The 25271-nt window shown below is 40.9% G+C and overlaps 1 protein-coding gene across 1 annotated transcript in view; it reads right to left on the bottom strand.

The window, feature by feature from the left end:
* prkx (protein kinase X-linked) overlaps positions 1-25271 on the bottom strand; it is a 131621-nt gene that overhangs the window by 16211 nt on the left and 90139 nt on the right. Inside the window, exons 5-6 of the mRNA XM_087988399.1 lie at positions 22765-22860; positions 4461-4518 (exon numbers count right to left, since the gene is read on the bottom strand). Coding sequence (XP_087844525.1) covers positions 4461-4518; positions 22765-22860 — 154 coding nt within the window. The remainder of the gene's footprint in view (positions 1-4460; positions 4519-22764; positions 22861-25271) is intronic.

Raw genomic sequence — 25271 nt, forward strand, 5'->3', positions numbered from 1 at the left:
AATTACAAATCAAGGCGTATCTGCACCTGTGGTTTAATTTTCTAACAGAAAATAAATATTTCCAAATTGTTACGGGAATTAACATGTCAAATTCGAAAGCTATGTCAAATAAAAACTACCAAATGGTTTGAACAAAAGTTGCACCTAACTGAATTATCAGTTTTATTTTTAAAAAATTGAAATATTCAGTCAACTTATTAGTATCATCCTAACCCAAAATTAAATGTTAACTATGGTGTCAACTTATTTCAGCTGAACTAAAGACATCCATCATTGCTCTCAAGTAATTCTGTTAACTTATGTACAGTAACTCTAGTGTCGCCGTTTTAATTAAAATCAAGTGTTACCCTGGGATATCTGCTAATAAATGCAACCCTGTAATGTAGCTACTCAGTAATGTGACCTGTATGCAAGTTTAATTGAAACTTCACATTCTCATTAATTTTGCTCATGTGAAGAGTGAGTGATTAAGCATAAAATTGACAGCTGACTAGTAATTTGACCGTCCACTTGTTACATTAAACTTAAATGATTTGCAGCTGCTTCGAGGATAAAACACAACGGCTTGTAAATACATGACTCCACAAAAATAATGACAACTATAATAAGCTGGGATTTGGTCAACCTAAGTAAACTATGAAATTCTGTCCTGTCTGGTTGGCCATAATCTCTGAATGGGCAAGAATCATTATAAACTGAGGCTACAGTTTAAGGGTAAAGCTGTTAATAATAGTGCCTTAAGGGAGATAAGCAGTTAAGTCAATCTGTTGCAAAATTCAAAACCTCAAGATTTCTTTTAAGACAGCACACATTATAGGGCAACAATTCTAATAAAGATGGGTTGTCATTAAAAACTCAGCTTTACAGAAGATAAATCATCTATTCTTGCCTGGTTTGGCAAATATGTGACTCGAGAAATTGAGTCATACGGTTTTAAGTGTCCTGACAAACCATTTAGCTTTATCATTCTGCATCAAAAATGAAATGAACCAGACGGATGACCAAGCATAACCTAGGCAGCAGAAATGACAACAGCAGACTCAGCTGTTCTGCCCCTGTAAAATCCTCCTTTCCAACAGCTGGCGGCTCCTGCCAAAATTGGGAGGGCTTCTCAGATTAGAACAACAATCTGATAGTCACACTCACGGAATTACATGTCACACAAACAATTGAGGCAACACTATTACCATGCCTAGGTCTGTCCTGCTTATAGGGCAGCCAAGATGCCAGCACAGTCGTATGCAATCAGGAGGGAGTTGCTCTGGGAATCTGCAACATGAATGCAGACCCCATGAAATTTCATGGTATTAGGTCAAGCATGGAAAAAGAAAACTCCTACTGTTTACCTCGTTCCACCTCCAACCCCTACACACCACACTTCAGCTGATTAATCAGTGACCCTTCATGTTGAACACCACATGGACAAAGCATTGAGGGTGGTAGAGTGCAGCATGTACTCTGTGCAGAGGACTTCGATGTCCATCATGAAAATAGGCTTGATAATACTACTGACTCAGTTCACAGAATCTCAGAACAGAATCCCTATACTTTGGAAGCAGGCCATTCAACCCACTGAGTCCACAGCAACCCTCTGAAGAGCATACTAACAAGACCCAGACCCCTTACCCTTTCTTTGCATTACCCATGGCTAATCCAGCTGGCCTGCACATCCCTGGACACTACAGGTGATTAAGCATTACCAATCCACCTAACCTGCACATCTTTGGACTGTGGGAGAAAACCACTGCATCTGGAGGAAACCCATGCAGCCATAGGGAGAATATGCAAATTCCACACAGACAGTCATCCTAGGGTGGAATGGAACCTGGGTCCCTGGCGTTGCAAAGCAACAGTGCTAACTGTTGAGCCACTGTGCCGTGATTAAGTCATATCCTGTCCTGGTCTCCTTACCTAAGAAAACATTCTTGTCTTAGAGAAAGTGCAAAGGTTCACCAAGGAGAGGAAATCTGATTCTAATGTATAAAATTCTGACCAGACTGGATTAAGAGACGAGGTTTCCCCTGGACTTGGTACCTAGGTAGCAGTAGACTAAGATAGATAAAACATAGATACCTACAAGTCAAATGAGTCAAGGGGTATATGGACATAAAAGGAGTATTGTATTGAGATAGCACACAGACTGCAGGTGGTTCAAGGAGGCAGCTCACAACTACCTTCTCAAGGGAAATTCGGGATGAGCAATAAATGTTGGCCCCTCAAGAGAATAAAAAAAGATCAGCCATGATCATGTTAAATGACAGAGCAGGTTTAAAATCGACCAAATGGCCTACTCCTGCTCAGATTTTTATATGTTCCTTCAGTGTTGCTGGATCAAAATCCTGCAGTTCCTTTACTTTGAACATCCTGGGGGGAATAATACCAAAATGGACTAAAGTAGTTTAAGGAGGCTAATCACCATCAGTTTCTCAAGGGTAGCTAGGGATAACCAATGAACATTGGCCCAACTAACAAAGGTAAAATTTATGAATGAATAACAAAAAGTTCTATTAAGGGTTAAAACAAGTCATCTTCAGCTCAAGGCATAATACTGTTCCTCTATGATAAAAATGCATTAATAAAATATTACTCATTATAATCTGAAGGACGGAAATTATAAATTATAAGACACCGTGTAGTGTATTATACTCATCATGAAGTTTTATTGTGGTCAATTATCATTGGCAACAATTCAAACTGCATGATTAGATTTGCTCCATGCATTCACTATTTGTGTACTTCTTGGAAAAGAATTATACTCATCATCAAATTAATTACAGGAACAGAAAAGCCTACTGTTAAAAGATGATCTACATCATTGAACAAGGTTGATTTGACAATTACACGCAATAGGCTTTTTAAAAAACATACAATAACTTCTTAAATCACAGTGAAAACTCTTGTGATTTTGCATTAAGGTTTTCCACCAATACACAACTACGATACATACTTAATTTATACCTTGGAAATTACTTGCATGACAAATTAGGCTTCACTTTTAAAAAAAAAGCTAGCTATTATTGTGCCACTAGCAAATGCCAATCTTTCAGTCTCATTGTGCATATGCACAACCAGTCAACTTCTGGAACTAGCGAGATGACATATTTGGAACACAGTCCACATACTCACCATCAAGACTGATTACTTGGCCTAGCTCAAGTTTCCATTCATTGCCTCAAGATGAAAAATCTTTCAGATTACTTCAAGGCTTGTTGAAATCAATGAGTTTCTTTTTGTTACTCTGTTCTTTTAGACCAATTCTGCTGAGCTCATCGAAAATTATACAATTCAATTTTGCATCAAATTCTGTGGCATTCCTTATTAGAGGGCAATAGAGGCTGAGTGTTAAATACATTTGAGGCTGAATTTGACAGATTTCTAATCAGTAAGGGAATCAAGGCTTAAGGAGAAAAGGCAAGAAAATAGAATTGAGAATTATCAATTCCATTAAGCGGTGCAGCAGATTCAATGATCCAATTTTGCTGCTAAGTCTTATAGTCTTTTCCATACCTACCCTGAGTCTTACTGAGTTATAGTTATTATAACCAAAATGTTTTCCTACTGACAAACATTCCATCTGCTTGGGTTCCTTTCTCAATATTAGGCCCAAAACTGTTCCTGGTTGGGCCTTCTATCCACTGACCAAAAAAGCTCTTCTGGACATAATTTAAGAAATGTGTTCTGTCCCTACCTTGCAGATTCAAACTATTCCATTTAATTTTTAGACAGTTAAAATCCCCAACTATTAATACCTTTTTCATATTTCTCTAACAGTTGATAATACATTTGATCGTGTACACCTCAGCGACTATTTTAGGGTTTCTAGGCACCACATTTGCCTCTTTTGTGTTTTTACTTTTACACATTTGACCTCTTTGATCCTTCTAAAATATAATTTCTCCTCGCTGCTATCATTGTTTTCTTGATTAAGATTGTGAAACTCACTTCTTCCTTTTTAGTCTACGTTTCTTCTGCCTTCCAGGCTCTCACATTTTAACTTTTCCAACTCAGCTTCGCTTCCCTCTGAAACTATTCTGTTTAAGCAGTGTTATGATAAGAAGCTAGGACTTTACACAGCATTCCTCGCAGAAAGTAGCACTGGAGAATGGGGATGGGAAGGATGGGCACGCACACACGGGAAACAACACTTGAGAGTGAGAGTGATCTTTACTCAAATCATTTGATCCCAATGATCTTTGCTCAACAGTACTAAAAAGCATTCATCAATCGAAGTAAAATTAAAGAGTAACTGTACAAGTATCATGTGGCAACCAATTTAGAAATTACAGTTTCCTCTAAAAGTATTGATGCTTGCATATAATTAAACATAATGAATGATTTACAACAACCATCTTACAGGATAGTGGAACATGGTTTAGGAATCACTAACTTCTGTATTTTCAGATAAAATTCAAAAATGTTAAGGTTACTTCACATTTTTTATTTATGCATCTATTGCTTACCTTCATATTGCCTAATCGTCTTGTCCGGTCAATAACTAGAAGCTTTTTGATGAGGTCTCTAAAACAAAAAAGTTAAATGTATCAAAAAACATTACTTCTCATATAACAACAGATCTGGTCAACTTTAACAAACCATACATGAAGATGCATAAACAGAACATTAATACAGTCATAGTTTTCTAAAATACATTCAATGTCAAATTAGAAGTTATGTAATGCTTTTTAAAAACTGACATTTTAAACAATTGAAAGAATGATCCAAGAATTGAAATGATATAGCTTTGTACAAATTAATCTGAAATAGAAGTTTAGCATGGATGAACAATAAATGTTCCATTTCTCTTTTTAAAAATGTATTGCTGTAACTCTTGTTTCATGATTCAAGGTTATCCCAAGACACTGACTAGAGGGTAAAGTACAACAAAAAGTCTAGCCAAAAACATGACAATTGTCATAGTTGTAGGTATGTTCGCCGCGCTGTGAAATTGATTTGCAGACATTTCATCCCCGGTCTAGGTGACATCTTCAGTGCTTTGGAGCCTCCTGTGAAGCGCTGTTGTGCTGTCTCTTCTGGAATTTATTTGGTTCTGTTCCTGCTGCATCCAGTTGCCTGTTCTGACTGTTTGTTGTAGTGGCTGGAACAACTGGGACCAGCAACCGGAAGCAGCAGGAACGGAACCAAATAAATTCCAGAAGAGACACTATAGCAACGCTTCACAGGAGACTCCAAAGCACCGAAGATATCACCTAGACACGGAACAAAACGTCGGCAAATCAACTTCCCAGCTCACCAAACGTACTCACAACTATGACAACCGGTACCAGAGCTACAAATCTTTACACAAGCCATGACAGTTGACAATAAACAAATCTCAAACTACTACGAACAATTTTAAAAAAATACTGCTCAAAATCTGGAACAAAACAAAAATAACTGAAAATTTTCAACAGAAAATAAAGTTAATGCTTCAGGTTGAGATAATATTTCAGGTTGATAAAGGTTAACACAATGACTCTGTAGCAAGTGCTGATTGTTGTAAGATTCAACCTGATTCCCCGATGTCCTTTAGGGAAGGAAATATGCTGTTTTTAATTGGTCTGACTTACATATGATTCCAGATCGAAAACAATGTGGCATTCCTAATTCACCTATGAAATGGCCTTAGCAAACTGTTTGGTTCAAAGGTAATCAAGGGTGGGAAACTAATGTTGGCTAATGATGCCGGCATCCCTACAGTTATCTATGATACTCGACCAATCTCCAGAAACTTGTTTTTCTATGTTTTATAATATATTACAGTCCAAAGACAGCATGAAAGACTGCACCTTCCCTGAAGGAAGGTGTCAATTTTTAATACAAGGCAACAGGAATTGGATTAGACCATTCAGCACGTAAATTTACAGCAACAGTTCAAAGTCTAATTGCGCACTGAAAGGAAATTGAAGTTTAGTTTCTACAGCCTCCTACAGCCAGGAGAACTGGAGAAGTAATTTAGGTTACCATATATCTTTGTGTGGAAAAATTGCTTCCTAAAGTCTGTGCTGATTCAGCACTAACTTTAAGACAGATGCTGGATGCCTTAAAATGCATAAAGTGGATAAATCTCCAGGACCTGATCAGGAGTACCATCGAACCTGATGGGAAGCTAGGAAAGTCACTACTGAGCCCCGTGCTAAGATATTTGTATCACTGATAGCCGCAGGTGAGGTGCCGGAAGACCGGAGGTTGGCGAATGCTGCGGTGCCACTATTTAAGAAACATGGTAAGGAAATACCAGAGAACTAATCACACCTATGAGTCTGACTTGAGTGGTAGGTGAGTTTTTTTAGATTAGATTAGATTCCCTAGAGTGTGGAAACAGGCCCTTCCGCCCAACAAGTCCACACCGACCCTCCAAAGAACAACCCACACAGACCCATTTCCCTCTGGCTAATGCAGCTAACACTATGGGCAATTTAGCATGGCCAATCAACCTGACCTGCACATCTTTGGACTGTGGGAGGAAACCGAAGCAGCCAGACAAAACCCACGCAGACACGGGGAGAATGTGCAAACTCCACACGGCCAGACACCCAAGGCTGGAATTGAACCTGGGATGCTGGTGGTGTGAGGCAGCAGTGCTAACCACAGCCACCATGCCACCCCATTGTGTTGGAGAAAATCCTGAGGGACAGGATTTGCACATATTTGGAAAGGCAACGACTGATCAAGAAAATCAATGTGGCTCTGTACGTGGGAAATTGTGCTTCACTGACTTGACTGAGTTTTTTTGAAGAAGTAACGAAGAGGACTGATGAGGGCAGAGTGGTGGACATAATCTATATGGACTTCAGTAAGGCATTCGACAAAATTCCTCATGGCAGACTGGTTAGCAAGGTTACTTCACATGGAATATAGGGAGAACAAGCCATTTGGATTCAGGACTGGCTTGAAGATGGAAGACAAAGGGTGATGGTAGAGTGCCTTTTTCAAACTGGAGGCCTGTGACCAGCGTTGTGCCACAACGATAGATATTGGATCCAGTGCTTTTCATCATTTATGTAAACGATTTGGATACGAACACCGGAGGTGTGGTTAGTAAGTTTGCAGACGTTATCAAAATTGGAGGTGTAGTGGACAGTAAAGGTGGTTATTTCAGGATACAACAGGATCTTGATCAGATGGACCAATAAGACCATAAGACATAGGAGCGGAAGCAAGGCCATTCGGCCCATCGAGTCCACTCTGCCATTCAATCATGGCTGATGGGCATTTCAACTCCACTCACCCGCATTCTCCCCGTAGCCCTTAATTCCTTGTGACATCAAGAATTTATCAATTTCTGCCTTGAAGACATTTAGCGTCCCTGCCTCCACTGCACTCTGTGGCAATGAATTCCACAGGCCCACCACTCTCTGGCTGAAGAAATGTCTCCGCATTTCTGTTCTGAATTTACCCCCTCTAATTCTAAGGCTGTGTCCACGGGTCCTAGTCTCCTCGCCTAACGGAAACAATTTCCTAGCGTCCACCCTTTCCAAGCCATGTATTATCTTGTAAGTTTCTATTAGATCTCCCCTTAATCTTCTAAACTCCAATGAATACAATCCCAGGATCCTCAGCCGTTCCTCGTACGTTAGACCTACCATTCCAGGGATCAACTGTGTGAATCTCCGCTGGACACGCTCCAGTGCCAGTAAGTCCTTCCTTAGGTATGGGGACCAGAACTGGACACAGTACTCCAATGGGGCCTACCCAGAGCTTTATAAAGTCTCAGTAGCACAACAGTGCTTTTATATTCCAACCCCCTTGAGATAATTGACAACATTGCATTCGCTTTCTTAATCACGGACTCAACCTGCATGTTTACCTTTAGAGAATCCTCAACTAGCACTCCCAGATCCCTCTTTACTTTGGCTTTACGAATTTTCTCACCGTTTAGAAAGTAATCCATGCTTCTATTCTTTTTTCCAAAGTGCAAGACCTCGCATTTGCTCACATTGAATTCCATCAACCATTTCCTGGACCACTCCTCCAAACTGTCTAGATCCTTCTGCAGCCTCCCCACTTCCTCAGTACTACCTGCCTGTCCACCTAACTTTGTATCGTCAGCAAGCTTCACTAGAATGCCCCCAGTCCCTTCATCCAGATCATTAATATATAATGTGAACAGCTGCGGCCCCAACACTGAACCCTGCGGGACACCGCTTGTCACCGGCTGCCATTCCGAAAAAGAACCTTTTATCCCAACTCTCTGCCTCCTGTCAGACAGCCAATCCTCTATCCATACCAGTAGCTCACCTCAAACACCGTGGGCCCTCACCTTGCTCAGCAGCCTCCCAAGTGGAAGTCTAGGTAGACCACATCCACTGGGTTTCCCCGATCTAACCTACTTGTCACCTCTTCAAAGAACTCCAACAGGTTTGTCAGGCACAACTCCCCTTACTAAATCCATGTTGACTTGTTCTAATCTGACCCTGCTCTTCCAAGAATTTAGAATGATGGATTCTAGAATTTTACCGACAACCGAGGTTAGGCTAATTGGCCTATAATTTTCCATCTTTTGCCTTGATCCTTGATCCTCACAACAGCGATCTTCCAATCATCTGGGACTTTCCCGGACTCCAGTGACTTTTGAAAGATCTCAACCAACGCCTCCGCTATTTCCTCAGCCACCTCCCTCAGAACTCTAGGATGTAACCCATCAGGGCCAGGAGATTTATCAATTTTAAGACCTTTTAGCTTTTCTAGCACTTTCTCTTTTGTAATGGCAACCATACTCAACTCAGCCCCCTGACTCCCTTTAATTGTTGGGATATTACTCATGTCTTCCACTGTGAAGACTGACGCAAAGTACTTATTAAGTTCTCCTGCTATTTCCTTATCTCCCATCACTAGGCATCAGTTTGAAGTGGCCCAATGTCTACTCTTGCCTGTCGTTTGTTTCTTATATATTGAAAGAAACTTTTACTATCATTTCTAATATTACTGGCTAGCCTACCTTCATATTTGATCCTCTCCTTCCTTATTTCTCTCTTTGTTATCCTCTGTTTGTTTTTGTAGCCTTTCCAATCTTCTGATTTCCCAGTGCTCTTGGCCACTTTATAGGCTCTCTCTTTTTCTTTGATAGATTTCCTGACTTCCTTTGTCAGCCATGGCTGTCTAAGCCCTCCCCGGATAATCTTTCTCTTCTTGGGGATGAACCTCTGTACAGTGTCCTCAATTTTACCCACAAACTCCCGCTATTTTTGCTCTACTGTCTTCCCTGCTTGGCTCTGCTTCCAGTCTATTTTCGTCAGTTCCTCTCTCATGCCCTCATAGTTACCTTTATTTAACTGTAACACCATTACATCAGATTTTGCCTTCTCTCTTTCAAACTGCAGACTGAACTCTACCATATTAGGATCGCTGCTTCCTAAGTGTTCCCTTACTTTAAGATTTTTTATAAAGTCTGGTTCATTACATAGCACTAGGTCCAGAATAGCCTGCTCCCTTGTGGGCTCCATGACAAACTGTTCCAAAGATGGGCCGAGTGGCAGATGGAGTTTAATTTGGATAAATGTGAGGTGTTACATTTTGGAAAGGCAAATCATGGCAGGACTTCTACATGTAATAGTAAGGTCCTGGGGAGTGTTGCTGAACAAAGATACTATAGAGTGTAGATTCATAGCTCCTTGAAAGTAGAATCACAGCTAGATAGGATACTGAAAGTATTTGATATGCTTTCCTTTATTGGTCAGTGCATTGTGTGTAAGAGTTAGGAGGTCACCTTGCAGCTGTACAGGACATTGGTGAGGCCATTTTTGGAATACGGTGTGCAATTCTGGTCTTCCTGCTATAGGAATGATGTTGTAAAACTTGAAAGGGTTGAGAAAAAAATTACAAGGATGTTTCCAGGACTGGAGGGTTTGAGCTATAGGGAGAGGCTGAATATGCTAGAGCTTTTCCCCCTGGAGTGTTGGAGCCTGAGGGGTGATCTTATAGAGGTTTATAAAATCATAAGGACATGGATACAGTAAATAGACAACATCTTTTCACAGAGTGGGGGAACCAAAACTAAAGGGCATAGGTTTAAGGTGAGAGGGGAAAGATTTAAAAGTGACGTAAAGGGTAGCTTGTTCATGCAGAGGGTGGTGCACCTATGGAATAAGCTATAAAAAGGTGGAGGAGGCTGGTACAATTACAACATTTAAAAGGCATCTGGATGGGTATGTGAATATGAGCCAAATGCTAGCAAAGGGGACTTGATTAATTTAGAGTATCTGGTTAACACGGAGGAGTTGGATTTAAGGGCCTGTTTCTGCGCTGTACATCTCTCGAATGCTACAATGCCAATTGTGCTGGATTTCGCCAACAAAATTAGTGATAAATTTTATTAGATGCCGTGAAACAGGGATGAGGGAAGGTTTTTCCTTTTTTTTAAGAAAATCCCATACCACTACAGAACCATTGTATTTCTGTAATTAAAAAGAAAAGTGTACTTGGGCATGGCCATTTGGTAGCACAAAGTTTCAGTTCTGCTGATGGTATTTTTCAGTGAGGTGCACTTGCATGTACATTGAGTCCTATTCTTTGCCAATTGAAAAAAACGTGTACACATATTGCACGTGTATCAACTCAACAACAATGAAATCCATTTTCAGTTTCATTTCTCAGGCAATGTCTTAACTTGAGTCAACTTGCTTGATTTAAACAAAACTTGACAACTGACTTGCCAGTCAACTGGCAAATTCTTCATGACGATGCTTCTTTCTACCAGTCACTGATTAACCAGTTAATCCAAGCTAAAACATTGCTTTCTCTTTATATTAGTATGTCTTGCAAATTATTCTGAGCTATGGACCGAATAGCAAAGTCTTATTCAGGAACATATGGTTGAATGAAGTGCGAAAATGGCCAATAATTTTTTTTCTCTTTCACGGTTAGAAATTTTTTATAGACATTACTGCACGCATGTAAGAATGGATAACAAATGATGATCTTGCCAGCAAAGCCCATATCCCATAAAAGAAGAAAGTATACTCCTGCTTTTCAATAATTTGAAATTTGAGAATGGCTGTCTTCATTTCACATCATGGCTGTTATGAGATGTCAAGCATCAATAGAAGTGAAAAACCTTTAGCCTGCTACAAACAAAAGCCAAGCTTGCCTGCTTCTGAACAGGTTTGCTGAGACATCAGGGTGAAACCTGATTGCTCTCCTGGAAGAGTGACAAAAAGAACTTCTCCATATTCCACTTCCTGAGCAGGAGGTGTCTGTGTTTAAGAATAAATATCACTAGATAGAAAGTGAAGTGAATCTGTGCAGACAGTAATCAGTTTTTTTTACCCTTCACCCGAAGGAAGAATGTGTGTTCCAGGTTTGAAGGATAAATAATTTTATTTTCATACTACAAATGGTGTGCTGACCAATCTGCATCTTCACTGAACGGGTTTTGTATTATAATAAATCATTAATTTGGTCTACATATTAACGCTTTTATCGTTTAGAATCTTTTCATTCCAAGTATAAAAAAAGACAAAGCAGACAATTGACCATATCAAGACTTGGGTAAAATACTTTTATTTTATGCTGCAACCCACAGAATAGTGGAACTAGAGTGTCTATGCATTCCTCCCATTCAGTTGTAACAATAGATGCATTGAACAAACTCCATATACATCAGTCGCAACTGAATTCTGAATTCAAATTCAAAGCCCATCGAAGTGCCTCAATAAGGCACTGATTTAACATTATTGGAAAAGCATAATATATATCCAAATAGGACCATGATTATTTCAACTTTAAAGTAGCTATTTAACAGATTGTAACCATTTGGATACCTGAAAAAAATTCAATTGCCTATAAATGTTCAGAAATGTGCTTTAAATTGCTTTCACCTGAAGGTTTGTAAAACGATGGGCTGTGACGATGTTAAAATGGTATTATAAAAATAATACATCAGCATTACTGTTCAAATAAACCATCCTACTTAACGGCCATCTGATAGCCAACATATACAATATCCTGATTTGGCAAAATTAGTTAACACAAAAAGCCACTAACTTCTGAGTTGAATAGCTAAACTTTTTCAGATTTCTCCACAATCTAAAAGCTGAATATGGCAGTGTATCCTGAAGCTGAATGAATACAGTTTCAAAGGAAAAATAGTCTATTTGGTTTGAAATTAAAGTTTTGCTCAGAGCTGACAAGATTGTGTAAACTCCTCTTGCAATAATTTATTTTTTTAAATGGGAAACTGACCTGAAGGACTACTTTAATACAGAACTGCCCAAGAACTGAGGAACAGCAAGAGAAATGCATGCAACCAGAGTGTGCTCAGGTGACATTGAAAATGGACATTAAAAGCCTGAAGTGTCTCAAGGAAAAGAAGGTATGACACAGTTTTGAGGTGCCGGTAAAAATCAAGTTCAGGTAAGAGATTAAGTGTTCTTCACACTTGAACGTTGAGTGTAGAAAGCAGGAAAATTATTTAATTTGATAATGCAAAAGGCAGTGACTAAAATGAGAATCATTGATATAGTTAATCAAACATCTTAAAGCTAAAGACATCAACCTCCTCCACTTTCAATAACTAATAAAAGTATAACATCCTGTAACAACATTAACAGTCTCTATTTGAGACCTTGTCTGCATTAAGCAAGATAATAAACTCCTGAGTCCTGTTCATAGAGTTAGAGTTATACAGCATAGAAACATACCCTTCGGACTAACTCGACCATGCCGACCAGATATCCTAAACTGATCAGTCGCATTTGGCAGCATTTGGCCCATACTGCTCTAACATGTGTTTCATAAATGCAAATTCACTATAACACAATTGACGAAGTGGGAACACTGTTTCTAAAGCACGAAATTTCAAAAACATGTGCTGGCTCTTACACAATTACATCAGCAACATTTTAAGCAAAGTTTCTAAAGCCTGATTTTTCTATAATGCAGAGTTGCACAAGAATGCAACCATTGCATTACTGAAGAACTACCTGTATCCCTTTAAACCTTCCCTATTCATGTACCCATCCAGATGCCTTTTAAGTGGTTTAATTGACCCAGTCTCCATCACTTCCTCTGGCAGCTTGTTCCATACATGCACCACCCTCTGCGTGAAGTAGTTACCCTGTAGGTCTCTTTTACATCTTTCCCCTCTCACCTTAAACCTATGCCTTCCAGTTTTGGACTTTCCTAATGTGGGATGACAACTTTGGCGATTCACTCTCATCCATGGCCCTCCTGATTTTATAAATCTTCCTAAGGTCACCCCTCAGCCTCCAAAGCTATGGAGGAAAAAAAGTCTCAGCCTATTCAACCTCCCCTATAGCTCAAACCCTCCAATCCCAGCAGCATCCTTGTAAATCTTTTCTGAAACCTTTTGAATTTAACAACATTGTTCTAATAGCAGGGAGACCGGAATTGAAAGCAGTATTCCAAAATTGGCCAAACCAGTGTCCTGTACAATCCCAGCATAACATCCCAACTTCTATGCTCAATGCACTGACCAATGGAAGTTCTGGATTATTACCAGCAATTTCACTGGGTCAGGGTACTATTCAGCCTTGATAGCTAGCCCTCATTGTAAAGTGATCAATTGGTACCTTCCATCCATACCCATGGAATTTTTACCTTCGAGAGAAGGGTATGGAAAACATTCAAACTGGGGGAAAATCCTAATTCTACATGGAGTTAAGAGAATAGTCTTGTGTCATTTAGATTAATATTTTATAAAAAATACTTAATGTCATAAAGCCTTTTATCTGTTACATGTTTATCATCTTTCTTTCATTGTTTAATAGTAAAATTTTAAAGGCACCGAGGTAGCTGTCAAAACAGCTATGGCAAGTTTAGAAGTGTGGCCGAAGAAACTGTCCTCAGTGGTCCACTCAATCACCTCACTAATCTGTTTGGATATTTGTTTTAAACTTACACCTAGAGGCTGCCAGCATAAGGGCTCCTACAATGTCCATGAGAAAGATTTATTACATAAACACTAGCAAATACAATAAGCTATTATTCAAGGTATAGGCATGGAGGTCTTTGGAGGCAGTGAATACTTTTCCCATGGTAGATACTCATTGCTTTTTCTACGTAAGTGCCTTCTACTTGAATTTAAATCTTGGATACTCCAGCCTTGGAGCTTCCAACCTTGCGCAAGAGGCCAAAACTAAAACTTTAACTTTTTTATTGCAACAATTAAGGCCTCCTTGCAATACCTCAAACTGTACTTAGGGTACCATTAACATGTTCTTGCTTGAACTGCTTCTTATTCAACATAAATGGTAATCAAAATTTGACAAAAAAGTCATAAGAGAGCCATACTTTCCAAGTGCATAGTAAATACCTACGGTTTTACACAAGGCAGCAGTCATCGGAATAGATTTTTTGATATAACTATTTCCATGGGTAACAAACATCCTTAATTATCAATACCTGCCAAATTGCTTTTGTATGTACAAATGCTTTATTCTTTTCAACTTTTAAAATTTTTAAGCTTAGGACAATTGAAACATTTTGTAAGGCATTCACTCAAGATACTTGCCTTCTCACAAAAGCAGATGAGACTTGGACTTTTCTTCACTGAACATGGTGACAAATTATTTTGTACACATTCTCCATTTTAAGCACTTAAGTAATTTTGTTCAGCACATTAAAAATTAGTAACCTTCCCCAATAGCGCTGCCTTCAATTTGATTTTAACAGGTTCCTGTTCATGTTCGTTTTTTTTCTAAAAACTGGTAATTCACCAACCCTTGATATCCCTTCATTAAACGCTTGATGCATCCCTTTCCAACCTTCCCACTCCTCTCTTATCATTGACTAACAATATCTATTGTTTGCCACTGAGCAGGAGACCAGGGTGGCTAGCTGGTGTCAGGGAAAGCAAAGTGATGAGCCTGAAGCAATAAGAGTTGTTAATAATTAGTAAGCTATTCAAAGGGATCTTTGGGTCAGTTGGATGCAAGGTCAGTATAACTCAAACATAATCCACCTACGTTTATATATTTTCTTATCAGAAAATAATCTTCAATCAACATATATTTTACAATTTTTTATACATTTATAAAAATATCTATTTATCAAATTATTTATGGAATATGTTAAGACTTCTGGAGGCTGGAAAAGCTTGAGTTTTCTTCTTTGGAGCAGAAGAGATTTGGTGGACTCCTCTTACAGGCATATTAGATTAAGCGGGGCATAAGCAGGGTGAATAGAAAGCAGTTGTTTCCCTTGGTTGATGAGTAAATAACAAGAGGGCATAATTTTAACGTGAAAAGCAATGGGGGTTTAAGAGAGGATTAGAGGAAAACCTTTTTCACCCAGACAGTGGTGGGAGTCTGGAATGTACTGCTTGGGAGGGTAGTTGAAGCAGAAAATCTCAACCTTTAAAATACTCAGACGAACACTTTAAACGTTATAATATTCAAGGGTATGGGACTGGTGTAGATTTAGTACAGCTTTGGCAGTACCGACTCGATGGGCTGAAAGGGCCCATTACATTGTTTGCTTTTATGATTCCAGATGAAGAATAGCCATATAAGTTTGCACATAGTTTGGAAAAAGACAAACCCAGAAACATAAAACAATGATGAATGCAGAACAATAATCAGAGCTTTAAATTAGTGAAAAGCAAATATAGTACTCAAGCTGACACATGGAGAAAAATTTGATAAAGCACTGAAGGTGAAATCTTGAAAGCACTTAGAGACAAATGAATACAATAATAGAAAAATAACATGTCACTAATCTGTGTGGATAAATTGAAATAGGTTGAATGTCTTTGCTTAGTCATTATTTTCTTTGAAATAAATATAGCATTCTGCCATTCTGTACTTCACTCGCAATTCTAATGCTTTGATAACCCCTACAAGGCGGCACGGTGGCACAGTGGTTAGCACTGCTGCCTCACAGCGCCAGAGACCCGGGTTCAATTCCCGACTCAGGCGACTGACTGTGTGGAGTTTGCACGTTCTCCCCGTGTCTGCGTGGGTTTCCTCCGAGTGCTCCGGTTTCCTCCCACAATCCAAAAATGTGCGGGTCAGGTGAATTGGCCGTGCTAAATTGCCCGTAGTGTTAGGTTAAAGGGGTAAATGTAGGGGTATGGGTGGGTTGCGCTTCGGCGGGTCAGTGTGGACTTGTTGGGCCGAAGGGCCTGTTTCCACACTAAGTAATCTAATCTAATCTAAGACCAATGGGAAAATTCATAAATTGATCTATTCGTGGATCTTATTGAGTGAGAGTTCCCTTAGTAACTGGCAAAGGCCTGTCAATCTGGAACTCATCACCTCAGTCCTTTTATTTTTAAAAAAAGAGACCAGGGAACTCCTGCGGTGCAGAGGTAAGTCCCTACACCTGGACTGAGACACCTGGGTCCCACTTGCCCCAGAGATGTGTAACAACAGGCTGGGACAAGCTTAAAAACACCATGAATAATGGGTCTATTTAGGCGATCAATACTAAATTATGTTCCAGGCTTCCTGAGATATTTCAGTTGCAATGAGTCAAGAAAAGCTTTGGACAGCCTTCCCTTCAACGAACCCAGTAACTAACACGTGACAGGGAGTAATAGGAATAGTAATTGGTAAATTGAAATCTTACAATGTAAGTGTAAAGGAATGGCCCCAATATGCTCAAAGAATGGGATACGTTCATCAGGCAAATGGGGATAAAAGGGAATCACCAAAGTGTCATTCCTCTGGCCGCTTGTGGGGCTCTGACTTTCATTATCATAAAGAGTTTAACTTATCCTGTTTTGGAGCTGGGGTGGCTGAATTTAACATAAAATGGCTGTGAGATTTTTTAGCAGACAAAAGATGGTTGAAAAGAATTGATAACTGACGCAGTAGTTTAGAGAGTCAGAATCGTGGCCTTCATCTTAGTGCTATGGATCAGGCCAGACCCCCTCAAAACATTTCAAGGACGTAGCCCAGACTCTATCTTTGCCAGTTGTTTTAAGCAGGTGTAATGTGGATATTCCCGGAGGGATGCAGCTGGCCCAACCACTTAGTTTCAAAATCAGGATTTTTTGCAAAATTACCTAATGAAACACAAACAAAAGAACAGAATACAGAATAACTTCAACTATCCAAAAAAAAAACCGAACAGACCATTTCAACTTAATGATGGTGTTCCAAATTCCTACATAATCCCCATTAACACTCCTTGGCAAAAAATGTAAAATCAAACACAGGGTCTTACAGGAGAGATGTCAGAGATGGGGTATGGAACGCCTTCTTCCATTTAGCTGTTTCTTTGACCAGCAGCCTCAAAACTGACTGACTGCCTTCTCTGAATAGCCAGACCAGAGTAAAGCTGAGCTGGGAGAACTGGCTATTCCCATTTCATTGTACAAGCGTTTTTGTTAAACTTGAAAGCTTTTTTCCAGAGGCAGTATCTGTTAGCTATAATCAAATTGCCCTAAAACCCATCTAAGCCAGACCTCTCGGCATTCTGCATTTATGACTCCTCTGAAAGAAAAACCAAGGACAACATGGTTATGTTGTTAAAGGAACAGCATCATCACATTAGTGAGAAGCAACGAAGGAACGAAGGCATTGAGACATTAAAGATAAGGGAAGCTTGGATGCACGTCCTTTACCAAGCTAATTTAACATTTGCTTTGTAAAACTGAATGGAAGGGGAAAGCTCAACCAACCTTCGCTAAAACACTTTAAGTAATTATAATTACACATACACATATATATTTGTATAATAATAGTAATAGTTTCAATTTGCAGTAGCTTTAGTGTATTATACATTGAGAATTTAATTAGATTTCTGTAGACAGTCAGGAACGAAGGCATTGAGACATTAAAGATAAGGGAAGCTTGGATGCACGTCCTTTACCAAGCTAATTTAACATTTGCTTTGTAAAACTGAATGGAAGGGGAAAGCTCAACCAACCTTCGCTAAAACACTTTAAGTAATTATAATTACACATACACATATATATTTGTATAATAATAGTAATAGTTTCAATTTGCAGTAGCTTTAGTGTATTATACATTGAGAATTTAATTAGATTTCTGTAGACAGTCAGCTCCAGGAACAGAGACTATCTTGATAAGAAATACACTTGAAAACTCTAGATATATAGATGGTCGCAACTAGTCCAAAGTTTGTTATATAGTAAACTGGGGAGAGGATTGCAGAAAAAAAGCATGTTGACTACCTCCAGCAGGAACCCTCCACAGAGGTGATTGTTTCAACAGACATACCACTGAGGGCCAGCATCTTAGTGACCTTTCAATGGTCTTCACAAAAGAGACTTACTCTACACCACTTGTGGGCGGCACGGTGGCACAGTGGGCGGCACGGTGGCACAGTGGTTAGCACTGCTGCCTCACAGCGCCTGAGACCCGGGTTCAATTCCCGCCTCAGGCGACTGACTGTGTGGAGTTTGCACGTTCTCCCCGTGTCTGCGTGGGTTTCCTCCGGGTGCTCCGGTTTCCTCCCACAGTCCAAAGACGTGCAGGTCAGGTGAATTGGCCATGCTAAATTGCCCGTAGTGTTAGGTAAGGGGTAAATGTAGGGGTATGGGTGGGTTGCGCTTTGGCGGGTCGGTGTGGACTTGTTGGGCCGAAGGGTCTGTTTCCACACTGTAATGTAATCTAATCTAATGTAATCTAATCACTTGAGGTAAAAACAATGACTGCAGATGCTGGAAACCAGATTCTGGATTAGTGGTGCTGGAAGAGCACAGCAGTTCAGGCAGCATCCAAGGAGCAGCGAAATCGACGTGTCGGGCAAAGGCCCTTCATCAGGAAAGCCCTTCATCCTGATAAGGGCTTTCCTGATGAAGGGCTTTTGCCCGAAACGTCGATTTCGCTGCTCCTTGGATGCTGCCTGAACTGCTGTGCTCTTCCAGCACCACTAATCCAGAATCTACACCACTTGAGCAGACCTAGAAAGTAACAGGAATGGGGCAACGGGCAAAGCAACACAGGGTGCCCCATCATCACAGGAATGAGGTAGACCCCCTTTAATTCAGAGGAAAAGGGACTTGATGCCCCATTGGTCTTGCAGGAGGTATCACTAATTAATCTCACTTTGGAGCTCATTAAATACAAGTTCCCTTTGTTACAGGTAATGACCTGCCCAGATGGAACTCACCATGTGATCCTTCCATTGAAAATGTCAAAGCCAAGATTCAGGATAAAGAAGGCATCCCACCTGACCAGCAGCGTTTGATCTTTGCTGGCAAGCAATTGGAGGAAGGACGTACACTGTCTGATTACAACATCCAGAAAGAGTCCACTCTGCATTTGGTGTTGCGTCTGAGAGGTGGCATGCAGATCTTTGTGAAAACCCTGACTGGCAAGACCATCACCCTAGAAGTTGAACCCAGTGACACCATTGAAAATGTCAAGGCCAACAACCCCAGGGCATCAATGCGGATTTCAACAGTTTCCTCATTTCCCCTTCCCCCACCTCATCCTAGCTTCTAACCTCCAGAAACTCGATCCCCTGACCTGTCCGGACTTGTCCGACCTGCCCAGCTCCTTTTCCACCTATCCACTCCACCCTCTCCTCCCTGACCTATCACCTTCATCTCCTTCCCCACTGACCTATTGTACTCTATGCCACTCTCTCCCCACCCCCACCCTCCTCTAGCTTATCTCTCCACGCTTCAGGCTCTCTGCCTTTATTCCTGATGAAGGGCTTTTGCCCGAAACGTCGATTTTGCCTGTCCTCGGATGCTGCCTGAATTGCTGTGCTCTTCCAGCACCACTGATCCAGAATCTGGTTTCCAGCATCTGCAGTCATTGTTTTTACCGCCTTCATCAGGAATACAGGCAGAGTGCCTGAAGGGCGGAGAGATAAATGAGAGGAGGGTGGGGGGAAGAAAGTAGCATTGAGTACAATAGGTGAATGGGGTGGGGATGAAGGTGATAGGTCAGAGAGGAGGGTGGAGTGTATAGGTGGAAAGGATGATAGGCGGGTAGGACAAGTCATGGGACAGTGCTGAGCTGGAAGTGGGCTGAAATGGGGGAAGGGGAAATGAGGAAACTGGTGAAGAATACATTGATGCCCTGGGGTTAAAATGTTCCGAGGCGAAAAATGAGGCGTTCTTCCTCCAGGCGCGGGTTGTGAGGGAGCAGCGGTGAAGGAGGCCCAGGACCTCCGTGTCCTCAGCTGAGTGGGAGGGGGAGTTGAAATGTTGGGCCACAGGACGGTGTGGTAGATTGGTGCGGGTGTCCCAGAGATGTTCCCTAAAGCGCTCTGCTAGGGGGCATCCAGTCTCCCCAATGTAGAGGAGTCCGCATCAGGAGCAACGGATATAATAAATGATATTGGTGCTTGTGCACGTAAAACTTTGATGGATGTGGAAGGCTCCTTTGGGGCCTTGGATGTAGGTGAGGGAGGAGGTGTGGGTGCAGGTTTTGCAATTTCTGCGGTGGCAGGGGAAGGTGCCAGGACGGGAGGGTGGTTTGTTGGGGGGGGAACGTGGACCTGACCAGGTAGTCACGGAGGGAACAGTCTTTGTGGAAGGAGGAAAGGGGTGGGGAGGTGGTGGAACACACAGAACATACCAGATTGCCTCCTTCTTTAGAGACTGTAATTACCCTTCCTCGTGGTTAAAGATGCCCTCCAATGCATCTCGTCCACATCCTGCACCTCTGCCCTCAGACCCTACCCCTCCAACTGTAACAAGGACAGAACCCCCCTGGTGCTCACCTCCCACCCTACCAACCTTTGCAAGAATCTTTTGGTAAATGCCAAAACATTTCCACCACTTCCAAATGGTCCCCACCACCAGGGAAATATTTCCCTCCCCATCCATTTCCGCCTTCCGCAAAGACTGTTCCCTCCGTGACTACCTGGTCAGATCCACGCCCCCCTACAACCCACCCTCCCGTCCTAGCACCTTGCCCTGCCACTGCAGGAATTGCAAAACCTGCCCACACCACCTCCCTTACCTCCATCCAAGGCCCTAAAGGAGCCTTCCACATCCATCAAAGTTTTACCTGCACATCCACCAATATCATTTATTGTATCCGTTGCTCCCGATGCCGGCACCTCTACATTGGGGAGACTGGATGCTTCCTAGCAGAGCACTTTAGGGAGCATCTCTGGGACACCCGCACCAATGTACCACACCGCCCTGTGGCCCAACATTTCAATTCCCCCTCTCACTCAGCCGAGGACACGTAGGTCCTGGGTCTCCTTCATCACCGCTCCCTCACCACCTGCTGCCTGGAGGAAGAACGCCTCATCTTCCGCCTCGGAACATTTCAACCCCAGGGCATCAATGTGGACTTCAACAGTTTCCTCATTTCCCCTCCCCCACCTCCAAACTTCCAACTCAGCACTGTCCCCATGACTTGTCCTACCAGCCTATCATCCTTTCCACCTATACACTCCATCCTCCTCTCTGGCCTATCACCTTCATTCCACCCCCATTCACCCATTATACTCTTTGCTACCTTCCCCCACCCTCCTCCCTGATCTTTCACCTTCATCCCCACCCCCACTCACCTATTTGTACTCTATGCTACTTTCTCTCCACCCCTACCCTCCTCTCATTTCTCTCTCCACCGTTCAGGCACTCTGCCTGTATTCTTGATGAAGGGCTTTTGCCCGAAATGTAGATTTTCCTGCTCCTCGGATGCTGCCTGAACTGCTGTGCTTTTCCAGCACCAATCTAATCCAGTACAGCAGTAATATCCCTACCTCTGAGCCAGGAAGCCCAGTTCATGTCTCACCTGCTTCAGAAGCGTGTCGTAACATCTCTGAACAGATTGTTTAGAAAATATCACAAAGCAGACCCAAAGAACTCTTGTGGGTGCAGTGTTACGATTCCGACCTCTGAGCCAGGAGGTCTGGGTTCAAGACACGTCTCTAAACACGTTGATTAGAAAATATACACAGACGCACTAGTTAAAAATAAAAAAGGTCATGGGAACTTAAGTGGCGAGAAAGCTGTTCAGTCGTGTAAGAATACGTCTATATATGGAAAAAACATAGGGTTCCAGTGCTCTTGTGGCACAGTGATAGTGTATCTCTGAGCCAGGAGGTGTGTGCTTAAGTCCTACCTACTCCAGATGTAGTTATAACATCTCTGAAGGCATTGATTAGAAAGTATCAACATAAAGCAGGCTTCCAGAGCATTATTTAGTAGAGATAAATCAGTTAGTGCATCAATAATTCACAATTTCCCCTTAACAAGGAAAGTAAGAATTTAACAAAAACGGAAATTGCTGAAAAAACTCAGCAGGTCTGGCAGCATCTGTGAAGCGAAATCAGAGTTAAAATCTCAGGTCCAGTTTCTAAATAATAATGAAACACTGTTCAAATAGTAATGAAGTTGTTCCAGCATGAGTCAAAGTTTAGCTCAGTTGTACAACTTGGATTGAAAACCTGAGGGTGTCCTACCAATAAGGATGTACGAGCAGGTTATGAACTCAACAGACCAAAGACAGGTGCCAGAAAGATATAGAGGAGCCAGTAAAGGTGAGCACAGATGAGTATTAACTTGCAGGTCGGGCTGGAAAAATGATACAGCAAATTTTGCCACTATAAACGTGCACAGTAATAATAGCAAAAAATCACTCACTCTTCAACTAAGACCTGTAAGCGGAGGTCCGATAACAGAACAAGACAAAATATGCTTAAAGTCACAAACAGATAATGCAGAATTGAGGTGAGGAAATTGTCCTTCACAGAGTAATTAATGCACAAAATAAGCTTCCAGACAGAATATTGGAGGTGAAACTCTGAAGTTAGTTAACAATACCGTGCTAGAATAAAAATTATTGTACGATCCAAGAATACCTGCCGGATACATAATTATTTTATAATACTGCAATTACTGAAGGGTTTAAGTAAACTTACTTCACATAGAAATCCAGATGTCTTGGGAAGTCCAATTTTCCAGCAAGAATCTTTTGGTAAATGCCAAAAGGGTTGTCATCGAAAAATGGTGGGTAGCTGTAAAATAAATCATGCAGAGTGGATTAAAAGAAACTTTCTCCAATTTTTTTTTTGTTTCCTAATTGATACAATGAAGTCTTCAGCAGCAGAACAAACAAGTGGATGGCAAGACAGCAATTTGTTTTACACCTCACCATTTTTCTTCCCTATTGCACAATAAAACTCCTGTATTAAACAGTCGGCTGTTTCATGAAAATTGATCACTATTCTCATCCTGGTTATTGGCAACATTACCAAGGTTAACAGACTATGTATTTACTATTTTGAAGCAAGGTCTCTTCTTCCCATTTGTGTGCCAACAAAGTCAAAAGGCAGAAATAGGTTTAGTAAATCTGGCACTGTACTTTGGATTGAGAAGACCACATGCAAATTGTCAATAAATTTTGAAGTTATACAGATTTAATTTACAAAAGTTGTAGCAATATGTGTATCAAGAAGTGAAAACACTTTAGTCATCTGATGTATGCTTTGACAGGTCAAATTGACATTGGGTTCAAACAGTATATCCTAGAACTGTCTAAGCAAAAAATGATGCCATTCGCCCTGTGCCAAGTCTGTGCAGGAGAAATTAACCTAGTTCTACTCTCCTGTCTTTTGCTTACAGTTCTGCAATGTTTTCCTCTTCAGATAATAATCCCAATCCTTTTTAAAACTGTAACAATCTGGCTCAACCACATCTTCAGGCAGTCCATTCCGGACTTAAACTAATTTAAAACAAAGTTTTCCTTTATATTCCCTTTGTATTTTTTGCGATTCACCTTAATTCTGTGTCTTCTCATTCTTGATTTTCCATCATTTTGGTGACACATATTACATATGTATTACATTCAATAATGTATTACATATGAAAGAACTGAAACCAACATGATTATTTTAACAGATGAGAGACTTAACAGTCCATGTCTTTTTCAAGGTATAATGCTAGTTACATCACACTCTAAACTTTTACCATAAATTCTGTGTCTTACAATCTTATACTCCACAACCACTTGAAGGGGCAGCGCTCCGAAAGCTAGTGCTTCCAATTAAACCTGTTGGACTATAACCTAGCATTGAGAGAGTTTTAACTTTGTACACCCCAGCCCAACACTGGCATCTCGAAATTATGAGTGGGGTATATTGGCTCATATTCATGGGATATCTTATATTTGGCCAAGGCAGACAAGCCTTAGTTTAACATTTCAGTCATAAAATAGTTGATAAACTGCTATGTTTTAGTCCAAATAGACTCATCGGTGTTACATATCTTCTATAATGCAGGTGCCATTTCAATTCACTACAAACATCTTATGGTGGTGCAAGTATTACTAATAATCTAAAGAATGCAAGTTCAAGTTGAACCAGGACACATTGAGTATAAGGAATCAGTTTAAGAAATACACAATGAGAAAGATGGCATCAGTAAAAGTTATAAAAGTCCAAATGATCCCATGTCCTTCATGGAAACAAGCGTTATGCCCTTAGTCAATTGTTACGGACCAGGCCATGCCCCGTCAAAACATTGGGAAGGTAGCCTAGACCCTAACTTTTTCTTATTTTAAAAGCAGATGTGAAGTTGATATTCCAGGTGTGATGCAGCTGGTCAAACCAAACCACTCAGCTTTAAGCAAAACAGAATTTATTTAAATACTACACGAACAAAAGAAAACAGAATTTAGAATAACTTAATTATTTGAAAATCCAACCGACGCGATGTAGCAACTTAACTAAAGAGCTGTTCCAATTCCCGTAACATCCCACAAACACAGTCCTCAGCAAAAGGCAGTTCTTACAGACAGGAGGGATTTTAGTGAGAAAACCAGTCAGGAACCATCTGCTGAAACCTGGAACCTTTTTTTTCCTGGATTGCAGCAACCTCTCTGCTACAACTAAACCAAACTAGAAAAACCTGAACTGGGAGAACTGGCCACTCCCCTGCCATTATTGAAGTAGATTATTTGGCATCTCTGCCTTTAAAGACCTCTCTTGGACAAAATACCTTTTTAAAGTGACAGCATCATCAAACAATCTATTTATGTTCTACAAAGTAGATTATCCTTAACCTATCAATTGGGAAGCATTATGGAATGTCCTCTTCTGCTTTGGTTGCAGCATGAACTTTGTCCCCATCCTTTGCCTGCTGCACAACAACATTGAAGTTGTGGTAATGACAAATGGCTCCAACGCTGACCCATTTCCTGTTTGGACCAGTGTGAAGCAGGTCTGCGCCATCGTCCCAATACTGTGCTTGATCAAATGCTTCTTCACCTCACTGCCGACAAACTCCCCACTGAAGTGGAACAAACTTACAGAACGTATAGGAAATCATTCAACCTCTACCACCTTCAAGTCAAAATCAAAGTCTCCAGGGAACAGGAGAATCGACGTTTCGGGCATAAGCCCTTCTTCAGGAATGGGGAAAGTTTGTC

Source organism: Chiloscyllium plagiosum, unplaced genomic scaffold (assembly GCF_037043375.1).
Source record: "Chiloscyllium plagiosum isolate Xiang-an unplaced genomic scaffold, Cpla_swu_hap1 HiC_scaffold_6, whole genome shotgun sequence".
NCBI classification, from domain to species: domain Eukaryota; kingdom Metazoa; phylum Chordata; class Chondrichthyes; order Orectolobiformes; family Hemiscylliidae; genus Chiloscyllium; species Chiloscyllium plagiosum.